Source organism: Buteo buteo, chromosome 30 (genome assembly GCF_964188355.1).
Source record: "Buteo buteo chromosome 30, bButBut1.hap1.1, whole genome shotgun sequence".
NCBI classification, from domain to species: Eukaryota; Metazoa; Chordata; class Aves; order Accipitriformes; family Accipitridae; genus Buteo; species Buteo buteo.
The window spans coordinates 898,106-916,596 of NC_134200.1; the positions used below are offsets into that span (position 1 = coordinate 898,106).

An 18,491-nucleotide genomic window follows, 5' to 3' on the forward strand; every position below is an offset into this window, starting at 1 on the left:
AAGGGCAACGCCGCTTGCCCACACCCGCGCCCAAATGACATCAGAGGCCGCCGGCGTGACATCACCAAGAACCTTTATTAAATAGGGGGGCCGTGCAAGGGAGACAACCTCAGAGCGGGGTGGAGCCAGGAGAGCGGGGCAGGGCTCCCCCCGCCCTTTCCTGGGCGGGGCTGAGGGAGAGGCGTGGCGGCCGGCGCGAGCCCCGCCCCCTCACCGCGGCGCCCCGCCCCCCCGCAGGGCGAGGACAAGATGGAGGACGGAGCCGCCCTGGATCTTGTAGTCGGCGGCCGTCTTCTCGTCGTTCCTGCGGGAGGGGAGAGATCGGGGCGGGGTCAAAAGGCAGCACCGCGCCCCTTTTCCCCCAAGCCACGCCCCCTTCCCCACCCCACCCATTCATAACCCACACCCCTAGGCAGCCCACGCCCAGCACAAGCCCCTCCCCTTGTAGAACACACCCTGTCGCAAGCCCCACCCCGTCTCCCCACGTGCGCCACCGAGGCCACAGCCCCCCTCCTGTAACCCCGCCCCGAGAGCCACACCCCATCAGACCCCGCCCCCCGTAGGCCCCGCCCTCTCAGGCCCCGCCCCCTCACATCTGCTTGCCGCTGTAGATGAGGCGCTGCTGCTGGGGGGGGATCCCCTCCTTCTCCTCCACCCGCTCCTTGATCCGCTCCACCTGCCCCGAGGCATCGTGGGACGCTGGGGGTCTCTCCCGCCGCACGGTGGGACGCTGAGAGACCTCCCGCCGCCCCAGGGCATTGTGGGATGCTGGGGGACACAGACACCCCCCCCAGCCACCGAACCTTGCCCCGGGGGAACGGTGGGAGGGGGGAAAGATCGGCTGGGGGGGGGTGGGGGGTGGAACTGCCCCAGGGGATTGTGGGATGCAGGAGGAGCTGCCCAGGGGATTATGGGATGTGCAAGGTCCTCCCCAGAGCATCATGGGATGCAGGAGGACCTCCCCAGGGTGATGATGGGATGCACGAGATCTTTCTCAGGACATTACGGGAGGCAGGAGACGCTCCCCAGAGCATGATGGGATGGAAGAGGACCTGCCCAGGGTATTATGGGATGCAGGAGGACCTCCCCAGAGCACCATGGGATGCACGAAGACCTCTCCAGGCGACGCTGGGATGCAGGAGAAACTGCCCACGGTACTATGGGATGCAGGAGGACCTGCCCAGGGGATCATGGGGTGTGGAAGAACCTCCCCAGGGGACTATGGGATGTATGAGGACCTGCCCAGGGGATTGTGGGATGCAGGAGACCCTCCCCAGAGCATCATGGGATGCAGGAGGACCTGCCACAGGGATTATGGGGTGCAGGAAACCCTTCCCACAGCATCATGGGATACAGGAGGATCTCCCCAAAAGATCACAGGATGCAGGAAACCCTCCCCAGAGCATCATGGGATGGAGAAGGACCTGCCCAGGGAATCATGGGATGCAGGAGGACCTGCCCAGAGCATCATAGGATGGAGCAGGACCTCCCCAGGGGATTGTGGGATGCAGGAGACCCTGCCCAGAGCATCATGGGATGCAGGAAACCCTTCCTAGAGCATCACGGGATACAGGAGGATCTCCCCAAAGGATCACGGGATGCAGGAGGACCTTCCCAGGGTATTATGGGATGCAGGAGGACCTGCCCAGACATCCTGGCATGGAGGAGGACCTGCCCAGGGGATCATGGGGTGCAGGAGGACCTCCCCAGGGGACCATGGGATGTACGAGGACCTCCCCAGGGGATTATGGGATGCAGGAGACCCTCCCCAGAGCATCATGGGATGCAGGAGGACCTCCCCAGGTGATTATGGGATACAGGAGACCCTCTCCAGAGCATCATGGGATGCAGGAGGACCTTCTCAGTGGGACACAACCCTGCCACAGAGCATCACCGCGGGGGGGACCCCAGAAGACACCCCGTCCCCTCCGCCTCACCGCGGAGCATCATGGGACACCAGGGCAGAGCGAAAAGCATGCTGGGAAGGGGGCAGGGCCTCCTACCTTGTCCGTGGGCTCGATGTCGATCTCGATCTCTTTCCCTGTCAGAGTCTGGGGGGGGATGGGGGGGGGGGAGACCTTGTAAGAACCCCCAATCCCACAATGCCCCGGGGCAGCCCCCCCCAAATCTCCCCCAGCGCCCCGCGAGACCCCCCCCCCCAACAATCCCACAATGCCCCGCGGCGCGGCCTACACCCCCCCCACCGCCCCGGGACGTTCCCGGTGTCCCCCCCCCCCCCGTCCCACCTTCACTTTGATCAGCATCGTGGCCGCGCCGGCTCCTCTCCCCTCGCCCGGAAGCGGAAATGCCCCCCCCCGAGCCCCGCCTACTACGTCACTTCCCTCCCGCCTCCACCCCCTTCTCTATTTCCGCGGGGACGCCGCTGCCGCCGGTGACACAAAATGGCGGCGCCCGCCCGCGCGGGGGCTGCTGGGAGTTGTAGTTCCGCGCCCCTCCCGCCCTTTTTCTCCTCTGCCACACCTTATTGGCCGACGCGGCGCTCGCTCCGCCGCGCGGCGGCCAATCAACGGCGAGCAAGGCCCGCCCCTGCCGCCGGAGCGGACCACCGCGGGGATGAGGGGGGGGGGTGGCAGACGCAGGCGAAAAATGGCGGTTTTTCTCCCAAATTTAAACTTTTAGAGACTCAATCCCATCATGCCCCGCGGCCCGCCCCCCCCCACCCCTGCCGCGCTCCCATTGGCCACCTCCTTCCCTCCTAGAAGCCTATTGGCCCTTTTACATCCCCCCCCCCTCCCCATCCAGGACATGGAATGGCCCCATTGAGGGCACTAGGAAGGATGGGTGGAACCACTGGAGTTCAGGGGGACCAATGGGGTGTGAGCACGGATAGAGCGGACCAATGGGATGGCAGGGGGCGGAGCCACAAGGGAAGGGGACGGGGCTAGCCCACAATGTGGCAGCAGAGCAATCCCCGTGGCTCATTATTTGGCAGAGGCCTGGGGGGGGGTAATTAACATCAGGGTTAATTAAGGGGGTAATTAAGAGCGGGGCACTCACCGGAGCGGGGCGGGGCGCGGCGGGAGATGGGCAGGGCTCGGGCCTGGAGGAGAAAAAGGGGAATAAATCGCCCGCCTCCCCTAATTGCCCCACGCTCGGTCACTAATTAACCCTCCCCCGTCACTAATTAACCCCCCCCAGACCGCTAATTGGCCCCTCCCCTCAGCCGCCCCACCTTTCTGCACGGGTAACTGTCGTCCTCCGAGTCGCTGATGATGTCATCGGCGAAATCTGCGGGGGAGAGGTGGGACGGAGGGGTCAGGGCGGGGCCCGGGTGCCTGAATCCCACCCCGGGGTGGGGCTTGAGGCCCCTCCCCTCAATACTCACTTATGGGTGGGGCCTTGAGAGGGAGGAGCTTCCGGCGGCCTGGGCGGGACCTTAGGCTGCAGGGGGTGGAGCCAGAGGCAATGAGGGGAAAGGGGGCGGAGCTTAATGGAGGGAAAAAGGGGGGGCGTGGCACCTCACCGGGTGGGCGAGTCCTGGCAGAGGGACCCAGGCATCCGGGCACCGGCGGTCAGGGGGCGGGGCACAGGACCTGGGGGCGGGGCTTCGAGTTAGGCGGGGCTTCTGGGTCCACACCCTCCATCCAAAGCCACACCCCTTGTCCTTAGGCCCACCCCCACGGTGCCAAGCCCCACCCCCATTTGTTAAGCCCCGCACCTTGCGCTAAGCCCCACCTACCGCAGTGGGCGTGGCCCATGTCCACCAAATACCGGCTCAGGATCGGCAGGTTAGAGGGGCGGAGTCTGGGAGGGGCGTGCCTCCACACCGCCTCGTGGAGCTGAAAGGGGGACGGGGCAGGGTCAGGGGGTGGGACCGAGACAAGCCCCCCCCCCTTTGGGCAAAGCCCCGCCCTCCTCCATAAGCCCCACCCCCTTTGACGCCCCTCCCATCAAGCACTGCCCTTAAGCCGTTTCCCTAACGCCCTCGGAAGCCCCGCCCCCTCCGCAGGCCCCACCCCCCTCGAGGCCCCACCCACCCACCCACCCCCCGAGACCCCGCCCACCTGCCGCAGGTCGGGGGGGGGCAGGGCGCTCTCCAGCCGCTGCAGGTACTCGTAGAAAAGGTGCTCGAGCGCCTGCAGGAACGGCTCCCCATACTCCTGCCGCGCCGGGCCCTGGGGATACTGGGAGGCACTGGGAGGCACTGGGAGCAACTGGGAGCAACTGGGAGCAACTGGGAGCAACTGGGAGCAACTGGGAGGGCACTGGGGAGCTACTGGGGGAAGGTACCTGCAGGTAAGCCGCCCGCCGCCCGCGGTCCGCCAGCAGCGCCAGCACCAAGTCGCGGAAGCTCTCCTGCGCCTCCCCCACCATCGCCAGCTCCTGGGGGGTCTGGAAGGCGGGGTCAGGGCGGGGCGGCGAGGGCGGGGTCCCCCCGCCCCCCCCCCGCCCCCGTCACTCACGGCCTGGGCGTGGCCGGCCGCCGCCGGCGCGTCCCCCTCGGGGAAGAAGGAATCGACGGCGTCGAAGATTTTCCCGTCGGGTTGGGCCTCCTGCAGCATCTGCACCACCACCTGCGGGGGAAGATGGCCGCCGGCGGGGCGGGGAAGATGGCTGCCGGCAGGGAGGGGAGGGGGGAATGACAATATGGCTGCCGGGAGAGGGGAGAGCACGGCAAGATGGCCGCCACTACGGGGAAGTCGGGGAGGATGGCCGCCGGCCCTGGGGCGTGAGGGGAAGATGGCCGCCGGGCCTGGCAAGATGGCCACCACCGTGGGGAACCCGGGGAAGATGGCCGCCAGCTCCTGGGCATGATGGGAAGGGTGGTGGGTGGGGCGTGGTGGCCATCTTGGTGGGCGGGGGGGATGGATGGTGGCCATCTTGGGAGGTGCAGAGGGGAGGTGGGTGGGGCTGGCAGCCATCTTGGGAGGTGTGGAGAGGAGGTTGGCAGGACTGCCAGTCATCTTGGGAGGTGTGGAGGGGAGGGGGGTGGGGCAGCGGCCATCTTGGGAGGTGCAGAGGGGAGGTGGGCGGGACTGGCAGCCATCTTGGGAGGTGTGGAGGGGAGGGGGGTGTGGCGGTGGCCATCTTGGGAGGCGCGGAGGGGAGGTGGGCGGGGCTGGCAGCCATCTTGGGAGGTGTGGAGGGGAGGTGGGTGGGGCAGCGGCCATCTTGGGAGGTGCAGAGGGGAGGTGGGCGGGGCTGGCAGCCATCTCGGGAGGTGTGGATGGGTGGTTGGCAGGGTGGTGGCCATCTTGGGAGATGCAGAGGGGAGGTGGGCGGGGCTGGCAGCCATCTTGGGAGGTGTGGAGGGGAGGTTGGCAGGGTGGTGGCCATCTTGGGAGGTGCAGAGGGGAGGTGGGCGGGGCTGGCAGCCATCTTGGGAGGTGTGGAGGGGAGGGGGGTGTGGCGGTGGCCACCTCGGGAGGGCGGCAGCCGGGAAGGGGAGGGGCGTTGGGGCATACTCACGGCGGCCTGCAGGCCGAGGCGCAGGCGGGCGCCATGTCGGAAGCGGACGGCGGCGGGGGCCGCCCGCCCCACGGCCTCCAGCAGCCCCAGCACCCGCGGGAACTGGCCCAGGCTCCGCCCACGCACCACGTGCCACGCCCCCGCCAGCACCACCCGCAGGGACACGCCCGGGCTGGGGGCGGCGGGGGGCGGGGTCACTGGCGGGGCTCCGCCCACCCCGGCGGCCAGAGCCCACCCACAGGCATGGAGACACGCCCCCCGCCTGGAGACACGCCCTCAGCCCCGCCCCCGGTTTCACAGTCCCGCCCCCAGCCCCGTCCCACCCCTCTCCCAGCCCCCGCCCACCAACTCGGCCACGCCCCCCAACCCGGAAGCGCCGCCCCCCCACCTCCCGGTCTCCTCCCTCCCCCCGTCCCCGCGCCGCTCACCTGACGTCACTTCCGCCCATGTTGCGTGAGGCGCGTTCGTCACTTCCGGCAGCGGGGGCCACGCGGCGGCACCGGCGGCACCGGGACGGCGGCGGCGGCGGCGGCTCCGCGTGGTCGCCGCGGCGGAAGTGACGTCAGCGCGCCGCCGAGCCGCGCTTTCAAAGCCTGGCCCCGCCCCCCCCGGCCGCCGCCGCGACCAATCGCCACGCGCTCTCCCCGCCCCTTCGTGTCGTCACTTCCCCCCGCGCTGCCCCGCCTCGTCCCGCCCCCACCCCCGCGGCACCGCCCCCCCCCCCCCCGCGCCGTGACGTCACGGAGCCGCTTTTTCCGTCACGGAGCTTTATTGAGGACGTGGAGCGAAGGGGGCGGGGACGGGTGGGGGTGACGTCACGTGAGGCGGGGCGGAGGCCCGATGACGTCATCGGGGCAGTTTAGGGCGAAAGAGGGGAAATGGGGGGGAGCGGCGGGGGCAGGGCGCTCCCAGTGACCCCCGAAACCAGCTCCCAGCGCTCCCAGTACAGCCCAAACCTGCTCCCAGCGCTCCCAGTCAACCCCCTGCTGCCCCCAGTAACCCCTCCCAGTGCTCCCAGTAGAGCCCAAACGTGGCCCCAGTGCTCCCAGTCATCCTCCCAGTGCCCCCAGACCCTCTCCCAGTGCCCCCGGTACCCCCTCCACGCCCTCCCAGTTCTCCCAGTAGCACCCAAATGTGGCCCCAGTGCTCCCAGTCATCCTCCCAGTGCCCCCAGTACCCCCTCCACGCCCTCCCACTGCTCCCAGTAGAGCCCAAATGTGGCTCCAGTGCTCCCAGTCGTCCTCCCAGTGCCCCCAGACCCTCTCCCAGTGCTCCCAGTAGCACCCAAATGTGGCCCCAGTGCTCCCAGTCATTCTCCCAGTGCCCCCAGCCCCCCCTCCACACTCTCCCAGTAGAGTCCAAGTGTGGCCGCAGTCATCCTCCCAGTGCTCCCAGTCCCCCCTCCACGCCCTCCCAGTGCTCCCAGTAGCGCCCAAATGTGGACCCAGTCATCCTCCCAGTGCCCCCAGACCCTCTCCCAGTGCCCCCGGTACCCCCTCCACGCCCTCCCAGTTCTCCCAGTAGCGCCCAAACATGGCCCCAGTGCTCCCAGTCGTCCTCCCAGTGCCCCCAGTACCCCCTCCACGCCCTCCCACTGCTCCCAGTAGAGCCCAAATGTGGCCCCAGTGCTCCCAGTCATCCTCCCAGTGCCCCCAGACCCTCTCCCAGTGCTCCCAGTCCCCCCTCCACGCCCTCCCAGTTCTCCCAGTAGCACCCAAATGTGCCCCCAGTCATCCCCCCGGTGCTCCCAGTCCCCCCTCCACGCCCTCCCAGTTCTCCCAGTAGCGCCCAAATGTGGCCCCAGTGCTCCCAGTCATCCTCCCAGTGCCCCCAGCCCCCCCTCCACACTCTCCCAGCAGAGCCCAAGTGTGCCCCCAGTCATCCTCCCAGTGCTCCCAGTCCCCCCCCCACGCCGTCCCAGTGCTCCCAGTAGAGCCCAAATATGCTCCCAGTCCCCCCCCCACGCCCTCCCAGTGCTCCCAGTCGAGCCCAAACGTGGCCCCAGCGCCCCCAGTCCCCCCTCCACGCCTATCCCAGCGCCCCCCACGTCACCCCCCGGTGCTCCCGGCGGGGGGAGGGGCCCGACGCCGAGCTCGTCGCGGGCGCCGGGGGGGGCTCCCAGTGCTCCCAGCGCTCCCGGCGGGAGCGGGCGCGACGTCGAGCTGGAGGACGCCGTGGAGGGGCCCGAGCTGGGGACTCTCCAGCGCCGCCACCAACCGCCGACGCCCCGGGCGGAGCGGGACCACCGCCTGGCGTAGCCGCACCGTCTGCCCCGCCCCCACCGACCTGGCGGAGGGAGGGGTCGCGGGGTGAAGGGCGGGGTCACCCGCGTGACCCCTCCCCACCCCCAAAATCCCGGACCCCCACCCCGACGCCCGGGTCGTCTCTCGACAGCGGCTGGTCCCGTCACCCGGGCGCTGGGTGGCCCCAGTTTGGCCAACCGGGATCCCCACCCCCCCGGCCCGAATTTTGGGGTCCATCCCGAATTTCTGGGGAGACCCCACCCAGAATTCCTGGGAATCCTCCCCCTGAATTCCTGGGACCCCCCCAAATTCCTGGGACCCCCCCAAATTCCTGGGTCCCCCGCCAAATTCCTGGGACCCTCTCAAATTTCTGGGTCTCTCCCCAAATTCCTGGGTCCCTCCCGAATGCTTGGGCCCCCCCCCTGAATTTCTGGGACCCTCCCAAATTTCTGGGACGCTCCCAAATTCCTGGGAACCCCCAAATTTCTGGGTCTCTCTCCAAATTCCTGGGACCCTCCTGAATTCCTGGGTCTCTCCCAAATTTCTGGGACCCCCCAAATTTCTGGGTCTCTCTCCAAATTCGTGGGTCCCGCCTGAATTCCTGAGACCCTCCTGAATTCCTGAGATCCCCCCCGAATTCCTGGGACCCTCCCAAATTTTTGGGACCCCCAAATTCCTGGGACCATCCCAAATTCCTGGGACCCTCCCAAATTTCTGGGTGTCTCTCCAAATTCCTGGGTCCCCCCTGAATTCCTGAAACCCTCCCAAATTCCTGGGACCCTCCCGAATTCCTGGGTCTCCCCCCAAAATCCCGGGATCCCCCAAATTCTTGGGTCCCCCCCTGAATTTCTGGGAGCCTCCCGAATTCCTGGGACCCCCCCCAAATTCCTGGGTCCCCCTCTGAATTTCTGGGACCCTCCCAAATTTCTGGGACCCTCCCGAATTCCTGGGACACCCACAAATTCCTGGGTCCCCCCCTGAATTTCTGGGACCCTCCCAAATTTCTGGGACCCCCCCAAATTCCTGGGTCCCTCCCAAATTTCTGGGTCTCTCCCCCAAAATCCTGGGTCCCCCCCTGAATTTCTGGGACCTTCCCAAATCTCTGGGACCCTCCCAAATTTCTGGGTCTCTCCCCAAATTCCTGGGATCCCCCCCGAATTCCTGGGACCCTCCCAAATTTCTGGGACCCCCCCAAATTCCTGGGACCCCCAAATTCCTGGGTCCCCCCCCACATTTCTGGGTCTCTCCCCAAATTCCCGGGTCCCTCCCGAATTCCTGGGTCCCCCCCAAATTCCTGGGACCCTCCCAAATTTCTGGGTGTCTCTCCAAATTCCTGGGTGTCTCTCCAAATTCCTGGATCCCTCCCTGAATTCCTGGGTCTCCCCAAATTCCTGGGACCCTCCTGAATTCCTGGGACCCCCCAATTCCTGGGTCTCTCTCCAAATTCCTGGGTCTCTCCCTGAATTCCTGGGACCTCCAAATTCCTGGATCCCTCCTCGAATTCCTGGGACCCTCCTGACTTCCTAGCTCCCTCCCAAGTTCCTGGGACCCCCTCGAATTCCTGGTTCCCTCTCTGAATTCCTGGAACCCTCCCAAATTCCTGGATCCCTCCCCGAATTCCTGGGACCCTCCTGAATTCCTGGGACCCTCCTGAATTACTGGGTCTCTCTCCAAATTCCTGAGTCCCTCCCAAATTTTTGGGTCCCTCCCTGAATTCCTGGGACCCTTCCAAATTCCTGGGACCCCCCCGAATTCCTGGGACCCCCTAAATTTCTGGATCTATCTCCAAATTCCTGGGTCCCCTCTGAATTCCTGGGTCTCCTCCCAAATTCCTGGGACCCCCAAATTCCTGGGACACTCCTGAATTCCTGGAACCCTCCCTGAATTCCTGGGACCCTCCTAACTTCCTAGGTCCCTCCCAAATTCCTGCGTATCCCCCCCCCCCCGCGAATTCCTGATTCCCTCCCCAAATTCCTGGGACCCTCCTGAATTCCTAGGACCCCCCAAATTCCTGGGTCTCTCTCCAAATTCCTGGGTCCCTCCCTGAATTCCTGGGACTCCCTGAATTCCTGGGTCCCCCAAATTCCTGGGACCCTTCTGAATTCTTGTGTCCCCCAAATTCCTGGGTCTCCCCCCAAAATCCTGGGACCCCCCAAATTCCTGGGTCTGCCCCTGAATTCCTGATTCCTTCCTCAAATTCCTGGGACCCTTCTGAATTCCTGGGTCCCCCCAAATTCCTGGGACCCTCCTGAATTCCTGGGATCCTTCCAAATTCCTGGGTGCCCCCCGAACTCCTGGGTCTCTCCCCAAATTCCTGGGACCCTCCCAAATTCCTGGGTCCCCCCGAATTCCTGTATCTCCCCCAAATTCCAGGGTCTCCCCCCAAATTCCTGGGACCCCCCAAACTGCTGGGTCTCTCTCCAAATTCCTGGGTCTCTCCCTGAATTCCTGGGACCCCCAAGTTCCTAGGACCCTCCTGAATTCCTGGGACCCTTCCAAATTCCTGGGTCTCCTCCCGAATTCCTGAGACCCTCCTGAATTCCTGGGACCCCCCAAATTCCTGGGACCCTCCCAAATTCCTGGGACCCTCCCCGAATCCCTGCCCTTCCCCAAATTCCTAGCTCCCCCCCGCATTCCAGGATCCTCACCCCATCTGGAAGGGCTTGGGGCAGGAAATGCCGGCTCCCTCCATCCGTAGGGTGGCTCCGCTCAAGGTCTCCGGCAGCGGATTCTGGAAAACCACCTGCACCGGCGTCTCCTGCCCCACCACCGCCGGGGCCAGCAGCTGCCGCGCGAGAGAGAACCGAGACGTCGGCGAGGGGAAAATCCGGGAATCCGCGCCGGACGCATCCCGGCACCCGGGGATCCGAGGGACACGACGCGTTCCGGGAATCCGGCCGTACCGTCAGGGTGAGCTCGGGCGCGTGCAGCCGGACCCGCAATTCCTTGGCCACCACTTGCCCCGTTTCTTCCACGACTCCGGCCACCGTCAGCTTCAGCGCGTCCTGGTCGCCGACGTGGGGGCCGTACTCGGCGTAGGTCACCGTCATTGTCACCGTCTCCTCTGGTTTGGGGGAAAAGGGCGGGACACGGGAGGTGACGTCAGCAACGCCGGCAACCGGAGCGGAATCGTCACCGACGGGACGCGCGGCGTCGACGTCTCACCCTGCCCCGGTGGCACGGCGCGCCGGTGTTGCTCTTGCCGGAAAGGGGCTCCGGACACCCCGGTGTAGCGGACGGCGCAGAGGGACAGGCGGAGGCGGAGCGTCCGAGGCTCCGCCCCTTCGTTGCGGGCCACCGCCCGCAGCTCCAGCTCCGCCCCTGCCACCGCCGGCCCCGCCCCTACCGTCACCGTCACTTCCCCGGATGACGGGGTCCCCCGGTTGCGGGGGCGGGAGCCGTGGGAGGTGGCGGTGGAGACGGCGTTGCGCTCCTCCTCCGAGCCTGCGGGGGGGGTCGGAGGTCAAGGGTCAAGGGGGCGTAGGTTGAAGTTAGGCTGCAGGGTCGTTGGGTCAAGGGTCATGGGGTGGGTTGTTGGGTCTTAGGTCAACGGGTCAAGGGTTATGGGGTCTTGGGGTCAAGGGGTGTTGGGTTTGGGGGTCAAAGGGAAGGGGTGATGGGGTCAGGGGTGAGGGTCAAGGTCTCGGGTCAGCAGGTCAAGGGTTGTGGGGTCAAGGGGTCAATATTTGGGGTTGGGAATGATGAGGTCAAGGGTTGTGGGGTCACGGTCATGGCAACATGGGTCTCAGGTCAAGGGTTATGGGGTCTTGGGGTCAAGGGGTGTTGGGTTTGGGGGCCAAAGGGCACAGGTTATGGGGTCTCGGGGTCAAGGGTCAGGGGTCTCGGGTCAACAGGTCAAGGGTTGCGGGGTGAAGGGGTCAATATTTGGGGTTAAGAACGGCGAGGTCAAGGGTTGTGGGGTCACGGTCATGGCAACGTGGGTCTCAGGTCAACGGGTCAAGGGGTAAGAGTCTTGGGGTCAAGGGGGTGTTGGGTTTGGGGGAGGGGTTGTGGGGTCAGGGGCAAGGGTCAGGGTCTCAGGTCGACAGGTCAAGGGTTGTGGGGTCAAGGGGTCAATATTTGGGGTTAAGAACGACAAGGTCAGGGGTTGTGGGGTCACAGTCATGGCAACGTGGGTCTCAGGTCAACAGGTCAAGGGTTATGGGGTCAAGGGCCCATGGGTTGTAGGCCTCGGGGGGTCAAAGGGCACAGGTTATGGGGTCAGAGGGCCAAGGGTCGGGGTCTCGGGTCAACAGGTTGAGGGTCGTGTGTCAACGGGCCAAGGATCAACCCTCGGGGCTCAGGGTGAGCGATGACGGGCTCAAGGGTCGTTGGGTCGGGGGGGGGGGTCAAGGGCTACGGGGTCAAGGGTCGCCGGGGGCGGGGCCTCACCCTCGGGGTGCTTGTACTGGTGGGTGATGTCCAATCGGGCGCCGGATCCCGGCCCCAGGGTGCTGATGCGGCGCCCGATGGCGCCTTCCTCCACGTGCACCACCGCGAAGGAGCCGTTGGGCTGCCGCTGCCAGTAGACCTTGTCGCTGTTCACCTGAGGACACGCCCCACCTCATTAGAATAGCCCACGCCCAGCCACGCCCATCGGGGGGATAAGCCCCGCCCCCTACCTCAGCGAAGACGAAGGGCGTGTCGTACTTGAGGTAGACCTCGCCGTTCTTCACCGCCGTCACCGAGCACGGCCCGCAGCAGAACAGCCCTGCGGGGGGGGGCGTTACCAGTATAAACCAGTAAGGACCAGTAGGGGCCATTCTGAGCCACTGAGCGGCTCTGCCCTCTGCCGCCGGCCGCAAACCGGCACCCCCGGGCTTCCTCCCAGTGCCTCCCAGTATAGACCAGTAGAAACCAGTACCGCTGCTGGTCTCCTGGGGGGTGGCGTCGACGATCTGCCACCCGTCGTAGCCATTGGGGAGGTCGGGGCGCTTCATCCAGCAGTCGTTCCACACGTGGAAGTTCCTGCGCGGCCCAGTATAAACCAGTATGGACCAGCACAGACCCGGGCCATAGACCAGTATATACCAGTTTAAACCAATACGCACCAGAATGGCCGAGGACGAGCGTCCCGGCCCCTACCTCGGCTGTTCTCGCCTCCCGCTCCCCCTCCCAGTCCCCAAACCACCTCCTGGCACCCTCTTCCAATGACTTCTGCCCCAAACCAGTATAAACCAGTATAAACCAGTATAAAGCGGTACCAGACGGAGTCGGTGTTGAGGCGCTCCAGGGGCCGCATGTTCTCGTCGAAGTAGATGTCGGTGGTGAGGGAGACGTCGGTGTCGTGGGCCGAGTTGTAGTTGGTGACCGTGCGGGTGGGGAGGCCCAGGCACCGCAGCACTGGGGGCACCAGTACAAACCAGTACAAACCATTATCGAAGTGCCTCACTCGGGGTTGACTTGTCTCCCTGGGGGGGGGGTCTCATCTGCCTTCCGGTGGTTCTTGGGGCACCCCGGACCCCCTCCCGGTACAAACCAGTCTCTAACTGGGTTAAACCAGTATAAACCAGTACCAAAACCACGACTTAGGCTTCGCTTTTCCCCATACTAGAGGCTCCAGCCTGCCGCCGCGCGCCTCCCAGGAGCTCCCCAAGCACCCCAGAGCACCTCCCAGTATCAACCTGCTCCAGACCAGTATCAACCAGTATAGACCAGTAGGAAATTTAGCACCTTATGCCCAACTTCCCTCCCTTACAGCGACCCCATCCGCTTTCTAGCGGCTCCTGGAGGCGTCCAGCCCTTCCCACACCCCTCCCCCGTCTACGCCAGGGCCGGACCAGTATGAACCAGTATGAACCAGTGACGTACCGGTGGTCATGACGCCGGCAAAGACCCAGCACTGGCCGTAGCGGACTGGGGCACCGGTGCCGTGGTAGGCGCGGAGGATGTCGACGGAACCGGCCCAAGCCGAGGGGTTGGTGCCCTGGGCGTAGTCCCCCGTCCAGTTGCCCACCAGTACCCCGTTATCGTCCAACGAGTTCACCTGGGGGACCCCAAAAAGTTGGGTGGGGAGAGGGCGGAACTCCTCCTCCCCCCACCCGCACCCCAAAAAAAACCGGAGAACCCAGGAACCACCCGCCCGAGATGTTTCAAAAAGTCTTCGGAACCCCCAAAACGCCGTTGGAACCCCCAAAACGCCGTCGGAACCCCCCAAGGAAAATCTGCAGGTAATGCTGAAAATCCACAGAGCCCCCCAAAAACTCCCAAAGTTGTGGGGTGCCCCCCCCCAAACCCCATCGAGACCCCCCAAAATGTCATCGGAACCCACCAAAGAGCTCAAAGAACCCCCCAAAACCCCATGGAGATGCCCCAAAACCCAACAACCCCCCCCAAAGTCATAGGAACACCGCCCAAAAACCCAACGATCTCCCCCCAAAGTCATCAGAAAAGCCTTGAACGACCTCAAAAGCACTGGGGCAATCCACCCGCCCCCCATTGAACCCCCCCAAAATCTCATCAGAACCCCCCCAAAAAATCCAAAGAACCCCCAAACCCCATGGAGATGCCCCAAAACCCAACGACCCCCCCCAAATCATCGGAACACCCCCCCAAAAACCCAACGATCTCCCCCCAAAGTCATCAGAAAAGCCTCGAACGACCTCAAAACCACCATGGCAATCTACCCGACCCCCACTGAACCCCCCCAAAATCTCATCAGACCCCCCCCCCAAAAATCCAAAGAACCCCCAAACCCCATTGACACCCCCCAAAACCCAACGAAACCCCCCCAAACCCCATAGAGTCACCCCAAAACCCCACAGTGCCCCCCCCAGCACTCCATATTTTCCCCCCAAGCCCCCTTAGAGCAGCACAAAACCGGCACAACTCACCTCCAAACCCCCATAATTTACCCCCAAACCCCCATAATTCACCCCCAAACCCCCCAGGGGACCCCAACCCCCCCCCACGCCCCCCCAAAACCCCACGGTGCTCCCCCAAAACCCCTATTCCACCCGAAACCCCATAATCTCCCCCCCCAACACCACATTTTCCCCCCCAAACCCCCTTCGAGCGCCCCCAAAACCCCCACAACCCCCCCCCCAAATCCTCTAAGTCACCTTCCCGCTTCACCCCAAATCCCCCATAATTCACCCCAAAAAAACCCACCATGGCGGAGACGACGCGGGACACGATGATGGGGTCCCCCCGGGCGCTGTGGGGCATCCCCCGACGATCCAGGATGTACAGGCACGCCTCCAGCACCCCTGCGTCAAACTGGGGTCCCCCCCCCACCCCAAAATCACGGGAGTCCCCAAATCCCTCCAAACCACCCCAAAAATCCCCCAGCCCTCTCAAAAAACTGCTTCTCCAAAAAAAATAAAAAGCGGTTTCGGGGTCCCCCCGTGTTGTTCCGGGGATCCCTTATAATTTTGAAACAACCCCCTTGGTGGTTTTGGGGACCCCCATGATGATTTTAGGGACCCCCCCCATAGCGTTTTGGGTATCCCCCAAATTTAGGGTCCCCCGTTTTAGGATATCCACCGATTTTGGGGTGCCCACCGTATTTTAATAACCCCCGCCCTGTTTCCCGCACGGATTTCAGGGTCTCCCCAATTTTTGGGGGGGGCGGGGGGGGGAATTCTCCCATTTTTGGGGGTACCTGCCCGTAGTTCCAGGAGCGCTCGGCGATCTGGTCCTCGGTGCCGTAGAAGATGCGCCCCGTCTCGTTAAGGACATACTCGTTAAGGTCACTCGTTTTCTCCATGTAGACGTTGTCCTCTGGAGGGGGGGGCGCCCCAAAATCAGGGTCGTGTCCTTAAATTCCCCCTGAGCCCCCCCCCCCCGCCTTGAGCCTCCCAACTGCCAAATTGAGATTGGGGAGCCCCAAAACCGCCAAATTGAGATTGGGGAGTCCCAAACCCGCCAAATCTCACCCCGGGGAGCCCCGAAACCACCAAATTGAGACTGGGGAGCCCCGAAACTGCCAAATTGAGACTGGGGAGCCCCGAAACCGCCAAATCTCACCCTGGGGAGCCCCAAAACTGCCAAATCTCACCCCAGGGAGCCCCAAAACCACCAAATTAAGACTGGGGAGCCCCGAAACTGCCAAATCTCCCCCCGGGGAGCCCCAAAACCACCAAATCTCACATCAGGGAGCCCCGAAACCACCAAACCTGGGAGCCCCCGAATTGCCCAAACTCGGGTTTTTTTTCCCCAAAACGGGGCTGGCTCACCAGGGCACCAGGGGTTGAAGAGGAGGAAGAAGTCGTTGGTGTCGTCGAAGGGCGCCGCGTACTCCCCCACCCCCGTGCGGGTCTTGATGCTGAGGCGGTAGCGGCCGATGGGAGCGTCGGGCGGGGCCGTGAGGCAGATGTTGAGGGCGGGGCCTCCCAGGGGCTCCACCCCATCCTCCAGCTCCTCTTCCTCTGCGGTCCAGCCGGTGGCCGAGGTTTCGCCCAACGGGATGAGGACGTGGGTCCCCTTCGCCACCTGTGGGTTGGGGCCTGCGGGCGACGACATCATCCCCCACCCCAGGGCGTGACGTCATCACCTGGGCGGGTGAGATCATCACCCGGGCGGGCGAGGTCACCCCGCCCCGGGCGATACCATCGCGCCCCTTGGTGGGGGGGGGGGGGAGGGCGGGCGAGGCCAAGGGCACGGCAGCCTGGGTGATGTCAGCGCCCCTCCTGAGTGACATCATCACGTCCGGGGCGATGGTTGCCCCTCCCCCCTCCCCAGCCCCCCCCCCATTTTGATGCCCCTCCCCCACCGAGGGTCAGCTCCACACAGAGGCCGTCGCCGCCGTCAGGGTCGAAGGGCCGGGGCAGGAGGACGCGCAGGTCGAAAGGCTGCCCCCGCCGCACCACCAGGCGGGGGGAGGCGAATTCGGAGGTGTGGTGAGCGATCCGATTGGCCGACGAGCCCACCACCAACCCCCGGGGGGCCAATAAACCTGGAGGAGGGAAGGGAGAGGAGGGCGGTGAAAACCCCGCGCGAATCCCACCTCCGGAACCCCCCGAAACGGCCCCGAACACTGCCGGGGGGGGCCTTGAAACTGTCATTTAGCCCCGTAGAGATGGAAATGGCCCCGAAACAGGAACAGGGGGATAAAGCGGGGGGGGGAAGCTGGGAGGGGGGACCCCAAACCCCCTAAATTTCCCTTGGGGGGGGGCACAAAACCCTTAAAAGCAGCTCAGGGTGGGAGGGGGGGGCCTTGAAACTGCTTTTTCTTCCCCATGATAGCCTGGCCATAGCCCCGAACTGGTACTTTTTCTCCGCTAATGGGGACAGGGGGAGAGAAAGGGGAGGGGCGAAGGGGAGGGACACCCCCCCACTTTCTCATCTGCCTGGGGGGAGCCCCGAAACTGCCCTTTTCCCTCCAAGGGGAGCCCCAAACCTGCCCTTTTTCCTCCTCAAGGAACCCCAAAACTACCCTTTTTTACTCCCCGGGGAGCCCCAAACCCGCCGTTTTCCTCCCCAGGGAGCCCCGAAACCGCCGTTTTCCTCCCCGGGGAGCCCCAAAACCACCCTTTTCCTCCCCAGGGAGCCCCAAAACCGCCCTTTTCCCTGTCTGGGGAGCCCTGAAACCACCGTTTTCCTCTCCGGGGAGCCCCAAAACTGCCTTTTTCCTCCCCAGGCAGCCCCAAAACCGCCCTTATCCCTCCGCAGGGAGCCCCAAACCCGCCTTTTCCCTCCCCGGGGAGCCCCGAAACCGCCCTTTTCCCTCCCCAGGGAGCCCCCAAACCACTCTTTTCCTCCACGGGGAGCCCCAAAACCGCCTTTTTCCTCCCTGGGGAGCCCTGAAACCTCCTTTTCCCTCCCTGGGGAGTCCTGAAACTGCCGTTTTCCTCTCCAGGGAGCCCCAAAACCACCTTTTTCCTCCCTAGGGAGCCCCGAAACCTCCTTTTCCCTCCCTGGGGAGCCCCGAAACCGCCTTTTCCCTCCCTGGGGAGTCCTGAAACTGCCCTTTTCCTCCATGGGGAGCCCCGAAACCGCCCTTTTCCTCCCTGGGGAGCCCCAAAACCACTGTTTTCCTCCCCGGGGAGCCCCGAAACCACCGTTTTCCTCCCTGGGGAGCCCCGAAACCACCGTTTTCCCTCCCCGGGGAGCCCCGAAACCGCCTCCGTTCGCCCCCCCCGGCCCCAGCACTGACCTGGCCGCAGGGGCTGGGGGGGTCGGCACCCCGGGACCTCGCCGGGGGGGGGTTCCCAGTCCTCGGTTCCTCGCCGGCAACAGCCGCAGCAGCCGCAGCAGCCGCCCAGGCGACGCCAGAAGCCCCGGCGGGGGCGAGGGGCAGGGGCAGGGTCCCCCCCCCGCAGGCGGAAGCTGGCGGCCGCCCAGCGGCCGGGGTCCAGGCGGGGGTCGGCGTCCGGCATCGCCTGCGGGGTACCAGCGAGACCAGTTGGGACCAGTACGGAGCGGCGGAAGCTTGGTAGGAACGGGTGCGGGGCGCTACAGAGCGGTAAGACCTCCCGGAACAGCCCCTTAATGCCTCCAAAGCCTTCCCAGTATGGCCAGTAAGATCGATATGGACCAGTATGGCTCATTAGAGACCAGTACAGACCCGTAAAGACCAACGTGGACCGGTAGAAGAGACAGAAAACCAGTAGGAACCGGTAGAAGAGACAGAAAACCAGTAGGAACCAGCACGAACTGGGGAGACCTTCCAGAATGGCCCGTTAATGCCTTCAAACTCTTCCCAGTATGACCAGTAAGACCAGGATGGACCAATACCATTCATTGAAAACCCGTACGGAGCAGTGCAGCTCTTTAAAACCGGTATGGACCAGTGAAGAGCCACGCAGAGCATTACGAGACAGTAAATGCCAGTACAGACCACTACAGGCCAGTAAGACCTTCCATGGGCCCTTAAAG

General features: G+C 64.6%; 2 protein-coding genes across 6 annotated transcripts; both read right to left on the reverse strand.

Annotated features, from left to right (window-relative positions):
* Positions 1-56: 56 nt before the first annotated feature.
* Positions 57-6,023, reverse strand: LOC142025845 (ubiquitin-like protein NEDD8). 5 transcript variants are annotated; one of them, XM_075018524.1, is made up of 13 exons: positions 5,859-6,008; positions 5,431-5,602; positions 4,425-4,535; positions 4,252-4,353; positions 4,026-4,136; positions 3,701-3,800; positions 3,485-3,554; positions 3,347-3,402; positions 3,194-3,249; positions 3,019-3,061; positions 2,004-2,051; positions 594-676; positions 57-304 (listed from the first exon to the last, which is right to left on the reverse strand). In XM_075018524.1, the coding sequence occupies exons 1-13, from the start codon at positions 5,876-5,878 to the stop codon at positions 110-112; spliced, it is 1,167 nt and encodes a 388-aa protein (XP_074874625.1). In that variant the 5' UTR covers positions 5,879-6,008; the 3' UTR covers positions 57-109. The 5 variants fall into 5 exon arrangements, 4 of the variants coding, with proteins under 4 accessions (XP_074874625.1, XP_074874623.1, XP_074874627.1 ...); XM_075018522.1 differs by having other exon boundaries at positions 4,026-4,145; XR_012648727.1 differs by lacking the exon at positions 57-304 and adding an exon at positions 1,177-1,795 and having other exon boundaries at positions 593-1,083; positions 1,858-2,051; positions 4,026-4,145; positions 5,859-6,023.
* A 1,455-nt stretch (positions 6,024-7,478) lies between these two features.
* Positions 7,479-17,992, reverse strand: TGM1 (transglutaminase 1). Its single transcript, XM_075018488.1, has 14 exons — positions 17,770-17,992; positions 16,387-16,569; positions 15,851-16,120; positions 15,277-15,395; positions 14,784-14,891; positions 13,485-13,659; positions 12,878-13,016; positions 12,538-12,641; positions 12,296-12,384; positions 12,066-12,219; positions 10,839-11,117; positions 10,577-10,737; positions 10,322-10,458; positions 7,479-7,716 (listed from the first exon to the last, which is right to left on the reverse strand). Exons 1-14 carry the CDS (start codon positions 17,990-17,992, stop codon positions 7,479-7,481), a joined length of 2,379 nt encoding a protein of 792 aa, XP_074874589.1.
* Positions 17,993-18,491: the final 499 nt, after the last annotated feature.